This window comes from Stegostoma tigrinum, chromosome 1 (genome assembly GCF_030684315.1).
Source record: "Stegostoma tigrinum isolate sSteTig4 chromosome 1, sSteTig4.hap1, whole genome shotgun sequence".
Lineage (NCBI taxonomy): Eukaryota > Metazoa > Chordata > Chondrichthyes > Orectolobiformes > Stegostomatidae > Stegostoma > Stegostoma tigrinum.
Window position 1 is genome coordinate 56,136,658 of NC_081354.1, and position 13,136 is coordinate 56,149,793.

At 40.8% G+C, this 13,136-nt stretch overlaps 1 protein-coding gene across 3 annotated transcripts in view; it reads left to right on the forward strand.

Moving 5' to 3' along the window:
* afap1 (actin filament associated protein 1) overlaps nucleotides 1-13,136 on the forward strand; it is a 294,973-nt gene that overhangs the window by 253,276 nt on the left and 28,561 nt on the right. For all 3 annotated transcript variants that reach the window (XM_048546338.2, XM_048546346.2, XM_048546355.2), the window contains 2 exons: nucleotides 4,317-4,431; nucleotides 7,793-7,957. In XM_048546338.2, the coding sequence (XP_048402295.1) occupies nucleotides 4,317-4,431; nucleotides 7,793-7,957 (280 nt within the window). The remainder of the gene's footprint in view (nucleotides 1-4,316; nucleotides 4,432-7,792; nucleotides 7,958-13,136) is intronic.

Consider the following 13,136-nt stretch of genomic DNA (forward strand, 5'->3'; position numbering starts at 1 on the left):
GAACACAGCAGGCCCAGCAGCATCTCAGGAGCATAATGACAAAGCTCTGATGAAGGGCTTAGGCCCAAAACATCAGCTTTTGTGCTCCTGAGATGCTGCTGGGCCTGCTGTGTTCATCCAGCCTCACATTTTATTATCTTGGCTGAGGATTGGGAACAGTTTAGAATTCAACAAAGAAGGACAAGGGATTGATTAAGAAGGGAAAATACAGGACAAAAATAAGCTTGTAGGAAACATAAAGATTAACACTAAGTGTCTATAGGTACGTGAAGAGAAGGGGATTGATGAAGACAAATGTAGGTCCACTACAGACAGAAGCGAGGGAATGTTTTTAATAGGGGACAAAAAAAATGGCTGAGCAACTGACTATATACTTTGGTTCTCTCTTCACAAAACAGGATGTAATTCAAATGTCAGAAATTTTGGAGAATGCAAGATTCAGTGAGAGGGAATAATTGAGGGAGATCAAGATTAGAAGAGAAATGGTTCTTGGAAAATTGATGGGATTGAAGGTAGATAAATCCCCAGGGCCTGATAATCTACATCCCAGAGTACTCAAGGAAGTGGATCTAGAAATAGTTGATGCATTGGTTGGCATCTTCCAGGATTCTACAGGCTCTGAAACAGTCCCTGCAGATTGAATATTGGAGTTACAATCTCCAAAAAGAGAGGTAGAGAGAAAACAGGGAATTATAGACCAATAAGCCTAACATTAGTAAAGTGGAAAATTCTCAAATCCATTATCAAGGACTTTATAGTGGAGCATTTAGAATGCAGTGGCAGGATCAAACAGAGTCAGCATGGATTTATGAAGGGAAAATCACGCTTGACAAATCTATTGGAATTCTATGAAGATATAACTAGTAGAGTTGACAAAGGGGAGCCAGTCAATGTAGTATATTTGGACTTTCAGAAAGCAATTGACCAAGTCCTGCATAAGAGATTATTGTATAAGATTAAAGTGCATGGGATTGAGGGAAGTGTATTGTGATGGATAGAAAACTGGTTGACAGAGAGGAAACAGAGTAAGAATTAATGGGTCTTTTTTCAAATTTGCAGTCAGTAACCAGTGGGGTGCCACAGGAATTGTTGCTGGGACCCCAGCTATTCACAATATACATTAATGATTTGGATGAGGGAACAAAATGTAACATCTCCAAGTTTGTAGAAGATACCAAGTTGGGTGGAAGAGTGAACTATGACAGGGATGCAGAGATCCTTCAGCATGATCTGAACAGTTTGGGTGAGGGGCAAATCAGTAGTAGATGCAATATAATTTGGATAAATGTGGGGTTATTCACTTTGGAAGCAAAAACGAGAAGGCAGATTATTACCTGGATGGCTGTAAGTTGGGAGAGGTGAGCATGCAGTGGGACCTGGGTGTCCTTGTGCACCAGCCGCTGAAGGAAAGCATGCAGGTGCAGCAGGGAGTAAAGAAGGCAAATGGCATGTTGGCCTTCGTGGCAAAATGTTTTGAGTATGGAAGCAGTTATACAGGATCTTGATGAAGTCACATCTAGAATATTGTGCGCAGTTTTGGTCTCCTTTTATGACAAGGGATGCCATGCTCTCGGGAGTGCAACAAAGGTTTAACAAGCTGATCCTTGGGATGGTGGGACCGACATATGAGGAGAGAATGACTATCTTAGGATTGTTTTCACTGGAGTTCAGCTGAATGAGGGGAGATCTTGAATTGACTTATAAAATTCCAGCACGACTAGACCAGGTACATGCAGGGAGGATGTTCCTAATGGTGGGTTTGTCCAGAACTAGTCTGAGGATTCGGGGTAGACCATTTAGGACGGAGACGAGGAGACATTTCTTCATCCAAAGAGTGGTGAGCCTGTGGAATTCATTACCGCAGGAAGTAGTTGATGCTAAAACATTGAATGTATTCAAGAGGTGGCTAGATATAGCACTTGGGGTGAATGGGATCAAAGGTTATGAGGAGAAAGCAGGATTAGGTTATTGAGTTGGACAATCAGCCATGGCCGTGATGAATGGTGGAGCAGGCTCGAAGGGCCGAATGGCTGCCTCCTGCTCCAATCTTCTATGTTTCTGTGTACACAAATTAATATACTATGTTGCTTATTTGTGTGATAGACAAAATGTCTTTTTGGAATACAGCAACATTTTTGTGAATGGCGAGCGTACCATACAGCATATCTCTCTGGCTGCTCACAACAATCAAGGTATTGACCATATCAAATCAGCCTCCACCTACAAACTTAACACTGACCAACCAAAGATGTGGTTCTGCAATTGGACAACATTTGTTAAGTAACACTAACTGATGATCAATTTAAGATTGTTAGGCTTGCAGTTTGTCCCATTTGCATGAATTAGAAGCTAGGTACGTTAATACAGAGGTGTATTCTTTGCAGATGTAGAAGAAAAACGTGCTTACACAGCACCTGGTTCAGTTCAACAAGATTGGTTTACAAGTGAACTCCAATCAACACTGACCTCATGAAGAATAAATGTTTTCCCATTGCATCCTCACATCTTATGAAATATCTTGATAAATGTATGGTGAATGGTTTCAACAAATTGTCCTTTTGCAGCAATACTGAAGTTCTGCCATACTAAATGACTATTTTAGCAAACTATTAAATGCAAAATATTAACTTCTCATTATCAACCTTGACTATCCTGATGTGTATTACTGTTTAATGTTAACTACGTGTGTATGTCTTATTTTTAAATGCTCAGTTTGACATTTTAATATCCTTGGTCTGAGTATAACATACTGCCTGACACTCTGGAGAAACCTCTTTTGCTATCCTTGGCCATCTCTTTGTCAATGAACTGAATAAATATTTTGAATTAAAACAAAGTTGCTGAAAAAGCGCAGCAGGCCTGGCAGCATCTGTGAAGGACAAAACAGTGTTAACGTTTCGGGACACTGAGAGATGTACAGCACGGAAACAGAACCTTCAGTTCCCTATTCATTAAATTAAGCTTTATATAGGTTAAATTAGAAAAAGAATTTAAGGTATTTATAGCAGTAAATGCTGGAACTAAAGCTTGACCACATATTAGAACATTAGGGTTTTTCTTTTGTAAATGTGTATTATTGATAACTTTTTTTAAAGGAATTATATTACATGACGGTTAAAGGTTTATTTTAATTGAAATGGAAACACAGTACAATCAGTAAGTGGCATTCTGATGTGCATCACTGCATTTATAATCAAAACTTGTATTTACTATATTCATACCATGTCAAACCTAATGCGGGAAAGATTTTACAAAATTTCAATCACCTCAGTTTACAGTGGCAGGATAGCCTTGAGAGTGCACCTTTTTTTTGGTAGCCATCCCAAGCTTTGGTATATCCCTCCGCATGTACTCATGGATGTAGGAATCTGCCAGTGTGCAACATCTAGTCATCAGCAGGCTTTTGCACTGGAAACCCAACAGGCTTCAGGCAGATTTAAGAGCGACTTTCAATGAGTGGCTGGTGCTCCGACAGTAATTGGTGTCTATGTTAAAGGTTAAAGCCAGGGTGTCTGCACTCCACACAAGTTTGTAATATTTCTCAATAACTGACTTAAGTAAAAATCACATTTTGAGTGATTTTATGTACTTTTTTACACATCAGTTTAATTTTCTGACCTTACGACAGTGGTGGGGAATGTCCCTGCTACAGATATAAATTCGAACTAGAAATTTGTGAAGCGCTGTTCAGGAATTCACTTTCCTTATAAGGAAATCAGATTTGCACAGGTCAGGTACAAAGGGGTAAGGATGACACATTACATTCCCAAAAGGACTTCAGTGAACCATTTGCATTTTTATGCTGCAGCAAGGACTTTGTGGCCATTGCTACAGATTCTGGTATTTTATCCCAAATTTGTTTCATTGTTTTCGTTAGTTCTGCTGTATCCAACAGTAAAAAGGTAATGTGCTCTGAGGTCTCAACTAATGATGGCTCAGCCAGCCACTAGTGAGGAAGTGCATGAGATTTTGCTTTTGCCTCCTCTTCCTTTCCCACCCTCCCCTTTATCACCCATTGGGAATCAGCTGGTATTCACTCAGCATGTCCTCATTGCAACCTGACTGAAATTGGAAATTCAAGAATGAACTCAATGATGAGCTTAGTGTTGAAATGGAATTTGCCCTTTGCTGCTAACATGGTATAATATATTTGTGTCTTAAGTCAGTGCACTCACTTTATAAAGCAGTCAGTTAACAGGGTGTTGTGTTTTTAAGATTATTTTGGGTATATTTGTGGAAATGCTAAATTTAGAAAAACAAGAATATCTTAAGCATTGTCAGCTGTAAATTAATGTTTTATTTTCTTACTCAACTAGGCAAAAGGAAAGAAGATGTCAACAGCAGTAAATGGTATGACAGCAAAGCAGAAGGTCGGAAGCAATCCAGTCAAAAAAGGAAATCCTGTCACAAATGTGAAGCGCACAGCCTCAAGTAAGCCCTTTAAATTTTGTACTTTTCTACAATTGTTTATAGGATGTGGTGTTGCTAGCTAGGCCAGTATTTATTGCCAATCTGTAAGTACCTCAAAAGTGATAGTGAGCTGCTTTATTGAGCCGTTGCTGGGCTCCCCTAATGATGGAGAGATACAATGCAGCACTTTGGGTATCATTGTGCATAACTAAACAAATAGAAACTAATATTGTTACCTGTTTTAAACATACATTTTCATGACAGTGATTTGCAAACATTTGAATTAATGACTATGCTTATTTGCATATTGAATTATCAGAATATATTTTCCACCAAAAATTATGTAATATTTCTTTAAATTGTGCGGTTTCTGTGCTTGAAACCTGAAAAAAAGTTTTTTCTTGCAGATATTGCCATAATATTACCTGCTGAACTTAGCCCAATAATTTTTCACGTCCCTTCCTTACTGGCCCCAGTTCCATGAACGACAAGGCAACCCTAGAGCCTCAATTAGTTATTCTATATGTGTAAGCCTAGCCAGTGAATGTTAGCAATTTATTCATCCAAAAGGAGCATTGCTATCAAGTCCAATCATGTTCTCTTTCAATGACTACACAAAGCCTCTGTGACAGATCTGTTTTCTTGTCACTTTGTATGTATTATTGGTTGGTTGGGAAATTGCAAAAAGGGTCATAGAACGAAGGGTAGGTATTCCACATGGTAGATGTGTAAAGCCGTGTCCCCAGGGATTAATTGTGAGGTCTCTGCATTTCTCCATACGTTAATGATACGGATGAAAGAACAGAAGTTTTATATTAGAGTTTATGATGGCACCAGGTTAGGAGGCACGTGAGGACTAGGAAGTTACAAAGGGATGGTAGATGAGCAATGGGTATATATGCACAAGGTGGAGTTCAATGCAAGGACATGTGTCAGCATTCACTTTGTGAATGCAAGAAAGTCCAATCAAAATATTCTTAGTTATGAGATGCTAGGAACTGTGGAGAACCAAAGATTTTGTATTTATTTGCAAAAAGAATGACTAAAGATAGTGCAGAGATAAAACAAAATTGAAAATGCAGATGGGAATATTGCCTAAGAGAGTTAGAGCTCAAGCTGAGAAAAATATACTTTAGATTTACAGAGCTTCATCTATAGTATTAGATTCAATTTCAGATATTGCACCACAGGATGGATTAACCACAATCTAGGCCTCCAGCTTCAGAAATAAGGACACCACAAGAGCCTAAGCCAGGATTGGACCAGGGATCTTTTAGATTTTTAGTCTGACTGTTCCAACTATTTTGGCCAAGTGCTATTCTTCTAAATGAATGATTTCACAGCACCTGTTTGCCTTATTTCCTTAACTTCAAGACAACAGTGTGGAGCTGGAGGAACTCAGCAGGTCAGGCAGCATCAGGGGAGCAGGAAAGTCAATATTTTGGGTCAGGACTCTTCTTCAGTAAAATTCAGATCTTCTGAAGAAGGGTTCCAACTCAAAACATCAACTTTCCTGCTCCTCAGATGCCTGATCTTCTGTGTTCCTCCAGCTCCACACTGTGTCATCTCTGACTCCAGTATTTGCATATCTCCTTTCTTAACTCCAAGGTGTTATTCATCATAAGAATAAAAATAATTTTTAAAATGGTGTTATTCATCCTATTACTCGAATTAATTTCTAACACACAGTGCACTGGGAGAGCTGGGTTCAAGCCCTACCTGCTCCAGAGGTGTGTCATAACATCGATTAACAGGTTGATTGAAAAAACCTCCTCACTCAGTGTTTATTTGAGCTGATCCAGATTCGGCGCCTACCTGTGCTAAGGCAGTGTATCCTAAATGCCCAAAAGTTTGGTTAAAATAATTTTATTGTGCTGATAAGTGCTGTTGTGGTGCAGTGATAGTGCCCATATCTCTGGGCCAGAAGGTCTGATTTCAAGCCCCATCTGGCTGTGTTGGAACATGTTGCTTAAAAGTATATGTTTTTTTAAACTATGGTTGGGTTCCCTACCTCCCAGCTCAAGAGCCTTGGTTCAAATTGCAGTTGCCTTGGAGGTGGCTCTCGGCATGCCTAAACAGGTTGATTAACGTGTTAATCATGTCTGGTCCAGTTCAGTCTTTGACCAGTGGTAATGCCCAGGATGTAGATGGTGGTGGGTTCAGTGATTTTAAAAAATGCCATTGATTGTCAAAAAAAAAGCAAGTAGATTCTCTGTTTGCCCCTCACTTGTGCATACGTTTCTAGTCCATTATTAGCCCAAGACTGAGTCTTGTATCATATGGGCACAGACTGCATCAGGAATTATGAATGGTTCTGTGCACTGTGTAATCACTCACAAACATTCTGACTCCAGAATTTCTGATGGTCATCCTGAAGCAGCTGATGATTGGGCCGAGGATGCTAACCTAATGAACACTGATAGTAATGTCGTGGAGCTGAGATTAGTGGTCTCCAACAATAACACCATTTCTCTTGTGTTTTGTACAACTCCAGTGGAGCTATAACCCCCACCCTCACCACACTAATTCCATTGGCTTCAGTCTCACTGGGATTGTTGATGCTTCACTCTAAGTAATACTACCTTGATGTCAAGTGCAATCATTCTCGCCTTACTTCTGGAATTCAGCTTTATTCGTGTTTAGATCGAAGCTGTATTGAGGTCTGGAGCCACATGATCCTAGTGAAATCTGAACTGAGAATAGTCCAGTGTCATAAAGTAGCTGCAAGTTTAATTTGTACTTATAGGGAGATTGACCATGATCTCCAATTTTTTGCAAGGCTAGTAGTGGCGGAGTGCAAGTTACCCAGTGTTTCCAAAAAGTCACAACTTAGAATATACTTGTTTGCCAAGAATTACTGGGTTTTTCTCACATTTGGTAACAGTGTACACCATGAACTCACCATTATTTTTTCAGCAAACTCTGGGCTTATCTATGTCCATTTATGCACAATATTTTTAACAGTACAGTCAAAACTAAATAACATACATACGATTTCACACATTGCTGCTGATAAGTTTCCATATTTGGTTTATCCTCCCACTCACCATATGCAGTAGTTGGGGAAAATGTTAGAAATCATAAACTGCTTAAGTCATTGCCTAGTTGCTGTTTGGACCTATCAAACTGTCACTATTGTATGTTCTAATCTTAAAATACCCTTTTTGAGAATTTTTTTAAAATAGAGCATCATGTGATCTAATATATCAGCTATTGGTGTTTGGGGGATTTCATAATGGTTTTGTTTAATAGTTCCTTCGACCAATGAGTTATTCGTTCTCAGGATACTCGGAAGTTATTGGAGTTGGTGGAATGTTTCTGGCACCAGTACTTCTATATCTTCGTTTTAAATGTGTTAATGTTCTTTGCGGTTAATTTACAGATGCTGATCAATACAAATATGGTAAGAACCGTGTGGAAGCCGATGCAAAAAGATTACAGTCAAAAGAAGAGGAGATGAAAAAGCAGAAAGAAATCTTACGCACCCGATTGGCACAACTGAGAAAAGACCGAAGGGAGCTGAAAGCAGCTATTGAAACATGTACAGGTAGGGATTTTAAATCTCTTCTATTCAAGAAGATACTTCACCGCGTCAGTCACAAAACTGAATTGAGGTTAATTGATTGTTGACCCTGCATGATGATGTTTAACAAATCCAGTTACAGCAGACAAGTGAAGTTCATGCTGAACTTTAACCTCATCACAACTGAATTTATCTATAGCATCAACTATTTGCTTTCACTGCTTTTACTTCTTCTAAGCTTACCTATTCATGAGAAAAAATATAATCTATATAGAGTGATGAACTTTGAGTCAAGGCGAGGGAACTCATCACTATATTCTCAAGTCGTCCATTTTTTGGCTGAAACTCAAATTGCTGAAGTTTCAACTGAAAATAAAGCTGCTACTTACTAATACAGAGTATTTAAGCTCAAAATGGCATTTTGATATCACAGCTTCTGACTCTGTTTGCATGGTCCTGACAATTGCTGCTTGCATCCACAAATTATGAACACAAAATGTGGGGGGTGTCCATTTCCAATAATGGTTGCAGGAACCCTCAACTGATCTCAGATAAGACTGTCAAAAGTGTTGGGAAATGTTTTGTATTTATTAGCTAACAAATGACTTCAGAATGCTTCTAGGGGCAACAGGACACATTAGACCTACAAAGGAAATCAGGCATAATATTTTCACATCGGCCCTTACGAGAACTCTACTCTAGTAAGAGAATGCGTAGAAGCAAGGGAGAAAAAGACCAAATAGACCATGACTTCTTACTGTGCCAAAATTCATTATGTGCAGACAAGAATAAGCTTGTATCAAAGGAATTGCTTGATCTTTATAATCTGTTGCCACAAGACCTGGAAATAACTGCCACAGCTAGCAGAGCATTTGTGAGCTGCTTTGTCATTTGCTCTTGCCCAAATTCTATGAGAAAATCGGTATCATCAGTCAGCCTTGAGTCTATATTTGCATTAAGCAAGTGATGTTTGATACAGTAAGTGCTTCCATCACTTTACCTGAAAAAAACACTTCAGACTTTTACCATGATTTTAATGGAGAAAGGAGGCAGTTGAGAGACCAACGATATGACATCATTCTCAATAGCATCCAGAGACCTCCCAATTTCTCACATGGCCAGTATTCCCCTTGAGTAGCTAGATTTCATCTAATCTTTGGAAGCATATTAATCATTATGTTGTTTGTTTTTTTACATGGTCTTAATGCTCACATGAATTCCAAGAGCAGTTCCGACACATTTGTGAACAACTGTTGTTTAATCGTCACTTCATTATAAAAATAACTTGTATCCAATCGCCTGCCGTAACGCATGAAAAAGTACCCAATTCTAACTCCTTGCTAGAAACATTCAGTGATAAGGTGAGGGAGGTGAGTAGAACAGCAAACAATTGGATGAGTCTGCTTTTGAGAGAAACCAACCCCTTTCTCTTCATCTCTGTATAAATTAATGCTGAGTCAGATGGTACCTGGGCAAATTTTTCAACTCTCAGCAGCTAAAACCCTCAATGAATTAATGGCCACTTAAGGGCCTCAATTCACAACCTGCTCGACCACCTGCCTCTCTAACAGGCAAGAAAGCTGGCTGGCTGTCACAGTGAGAAACAAGGGTGTGGTGAATTCTGAATTTGGGGTAGGTTGTAGCCTCCAATTGCCCCAATCTGGAGGCATTGAGAGAAATTGATGCCAGGCATTTGGATAGCCTCTGAAAGCCATCCCTCTGCAACTGCCTGTAAAACAAATTTTATCCTTGTTGCTTCAACTCCTCCTCCCAGGCATGGCTGATTTGCTTTAAATTTCCGTATAATAGTTTGGTCTTGTCCCCTAACAGTTTATTCCAGAGTTGTCGTTGTTTCTTTCAATCCATGAACTGTTATTAGAGTGCTGAAGTTTACAGTATCACAGTGCCGCCTTGAACCACAGTGGTCCATGTGCTGCATGTAGACTCTCAATGCCAGTAAGGATGGAATTCTAGGATTTTGACATAGCGACAATGAAGGACAGGCAATATATTTCCGATCAGGAGGTGAATAGCTTGGAGGGGAACTTGCAGGTGGCAAAGTTCCCATGTATCTGCTGCCCTTGTACTTTTAGATGGAAGTGGTTGTGGGTTTGCACAGTGTTATCAATGAGTCTTTGGGGGAATTTCACCCAGTGTGTCTTGTAGATAGTACGCACTGTTGCAACTGAGTAAAAACCAAAAGAAATGCAGATGATCTGAATCAGAAACAAAAAGAGAAATTGCTGAAAAATTTCAGCAGGTCTGGCAGTATCTGCGGAGAGAAATCAAAGGTAACATTTCAGGTTGAGTGACCCCCTGCCCCTGGTTTTGAGGTAGGGTCACTCGACCTGAAACGTTACCTCTGATTTCTCTCCACAGATGCTGCCAGATCTACTGAGCTTTTCTAGCAATTTTAGTTTTAGTTGCCGCTACGACAGAGTATTGGTGTTGGAGGGAGTGGATACTTGTGGATGTGATGCCAGTCAAGCTGGTTGCTTTGTCCTGAATGATGCCAATCGGCTTGATTGTTTTGGTGTGTACTCATCTAGACAAGTGGGGAGTATCCCATCATAGTCCTGACTGCTTGCTTGCAGATGGTAGACAGGCTTTGGGGAGTCCAGAACTGGGTTACTTGTTGTAGTACTCTTGGCCTTTGACCTTCTGTTGCAGTCACTGTGTTTACCTAGTGAGTCCAGTTGAATTTCTGATGTCCATAGTGGAGGATTTAATGATGGTAATGCCATGGAGTGTCAAGGGGTGGTGGTTAGATCGTCTCTTTTTGAAGTTGATCATTGCCTGGCATTTGTGTGGTGCATATGTTACTTGCCACGTTTCAGCCTCCGCCTGATTGTTGTCCAGATTGTTACATTTGAACATTGACTGCTTCAGCATTTGAGGAGTCATGAATGGCGTTGAACGTTGTGCAATCATTGGCAACCCACTTTATGATGGAGGGATGGTCATTGATGAAGCAGCTGAAGATGGTTTACCCTAGGAGACTACCATCAGGGACTCCTGCAGAGATGTCCTGAAGCTGAGATGACCAACCCCCAGTAACTACAACCATGTTCCTATGTCCCAGGTGTGACTCCAATTAATGGAGATTTTGCTCTCGGTTCCCATTGATTCCAATCTTACTAAGGCTCCTTGATGCCACACTTAGTCAAATGTAGAACTGATGTCAACGGCTGTCACTCTCACCTCATCTCCTGGAATTCACTCTTCTGTCCTTGTCTGAACCAAAGTTGTAAAGCAGTCAGGAGCTGAGTGGCCCTCGCGGGATGTAAACTGAGCATCATGTTGTTAGATAAATGCTAGAACTCTTGCTACATTGAGACAACTTGGCTAGAGGGGGGTGGTCTCTAGTGTATACATTCTCAACACATTAGCTGTGATGCTGTCATGAGAGGCAATGGCTGAGTCGTTTTATAGACAATAGGTGCTGGAGTAGGCCATTCGGCCCTTCAAGCCAGCACCACCATTCATTATGATCATGGCTGATAATCCACAGTAAGTATCCTGTTCCTGCCTTATCCCCATAACCCTTGATTCCTCTATCTTTTAAGAGCTCTATCTATCTCCTTTCTTAGAAGTATCTAGAGAGTTGGCCTCCCACTGCCTTCTGGGGCAGAGCATTCCACATATCCACCATTCTCTTGGTGAAGTAGTTTTTCTTCAACTCTTCTAAATGGCCTACCCCTTATTTTTAAACTGTGTCCTCTGGTCCTGGACTCACCCAGAGGAAACATGCTTCCTGCCTCCACGGTGTCCAATCCCTTAATAATCTTATATGCCTCACTCAGATCCCCTCTCATCCTTCTAAATTCAAGTGTATACAAGCCCAGTTGCTCCAATCTTTCAACATATGATAGTCCCACCATTCTGGGAATTGACCTCGTGAACCTACACTGCACTCCCTCAATAGCAAGAATGTCCTTCCTCAAACTGGGAGACCAAAACTGCACACAATACTCCAGGTGCGGTCTCACCAGGGCCCTGTACAGCTGCAGAAGGACCTCTTTGCTCCTATACTCAGTTCCTGTTGTTATGAAGGCCAGCCTGCCTGTAGCCGCCTTCACTGCCTGCTGTACCTGCATGCTTGCTTTCATTGACTGATGTACAAGAACACCTAGATCTCGTTGTGCTTCCCCTTTACCTAACTTGACTCCATTTAGATAGTAATCTGCCTTCCTGTTCTTGCCACCAAAGTGCATAACCGCACATTTATCCACATTAAACTGCATCTGTCCACTCACCCAGCCTGTCCAAGTCACCCTGTACTCTCATAACACCCTCCTCATATTTCACACTGCCACCCAACTTTGTGTCATCGGCAAATTTGCTAATATTACTTTTAATGCCTTTGTCTATATCATAAATATATATCATAAACAGCTGCGGTCCCAGCACTGAACCTTGTGGTACCCCACTGGTCACTGCCTGTCATTCCGAAAGGGACCCGTTTATCACTACTCTTTGCTTCCTGTCAGCCAGCCAATTTTCAATCCAACTCAGTATTTTGCCCCCAATACCATTTGCCCTAATTTTGTTCACCAATCTCCTATGCGGGACTTTATCAAAGGCTTTCTGAAAGTCCAGGTACACTACATCCACTGGTTCTCCCTTATCCATCTTAGAACATAGAACATTACAGCACAGTACAGGCCCTTCAGCCCTCGATGTTGTGCCAACCTGTCATACCGATCTCAAGCCCGATCTTCATACATACATCCTCAAAAAATTCCAGAAGATTAGTCAAACATGATTTTCCCCTTCATAAATCCATGCTGACTCTGACCTATTCCGTAACTGCTATCCAAATGAGTCGTAATTTCATCTTTTATAATTGACTCCAGCATCTTTCCCATCACTGATGTCAGGCTAACCGGTCTATAATTTCCTGTTTTCTCTCATCCCACTTTTCAAGAAAGGAGGGAAACATTCGCCACCCTCCAATCCACAGGAACTGATCCTGTATCTATGGAACCTTGGAAAATAATTACCAACGCGTCCACAATTTCTAGAGCCACCTCCTTAAGTACCCTTGGATGCAGACCATCCGGTCCCGGGAACTTATCGGCCTTCAGTCCTAACAGTCTATCCAACGCCATTTCCTGCCTAATATAAATACCCTTCAGTTAATCCGTTACCCTCGGTCCTTCAGCCACTACTGCATCTGGGAGATTGCTTGTGTCTTCCCTAG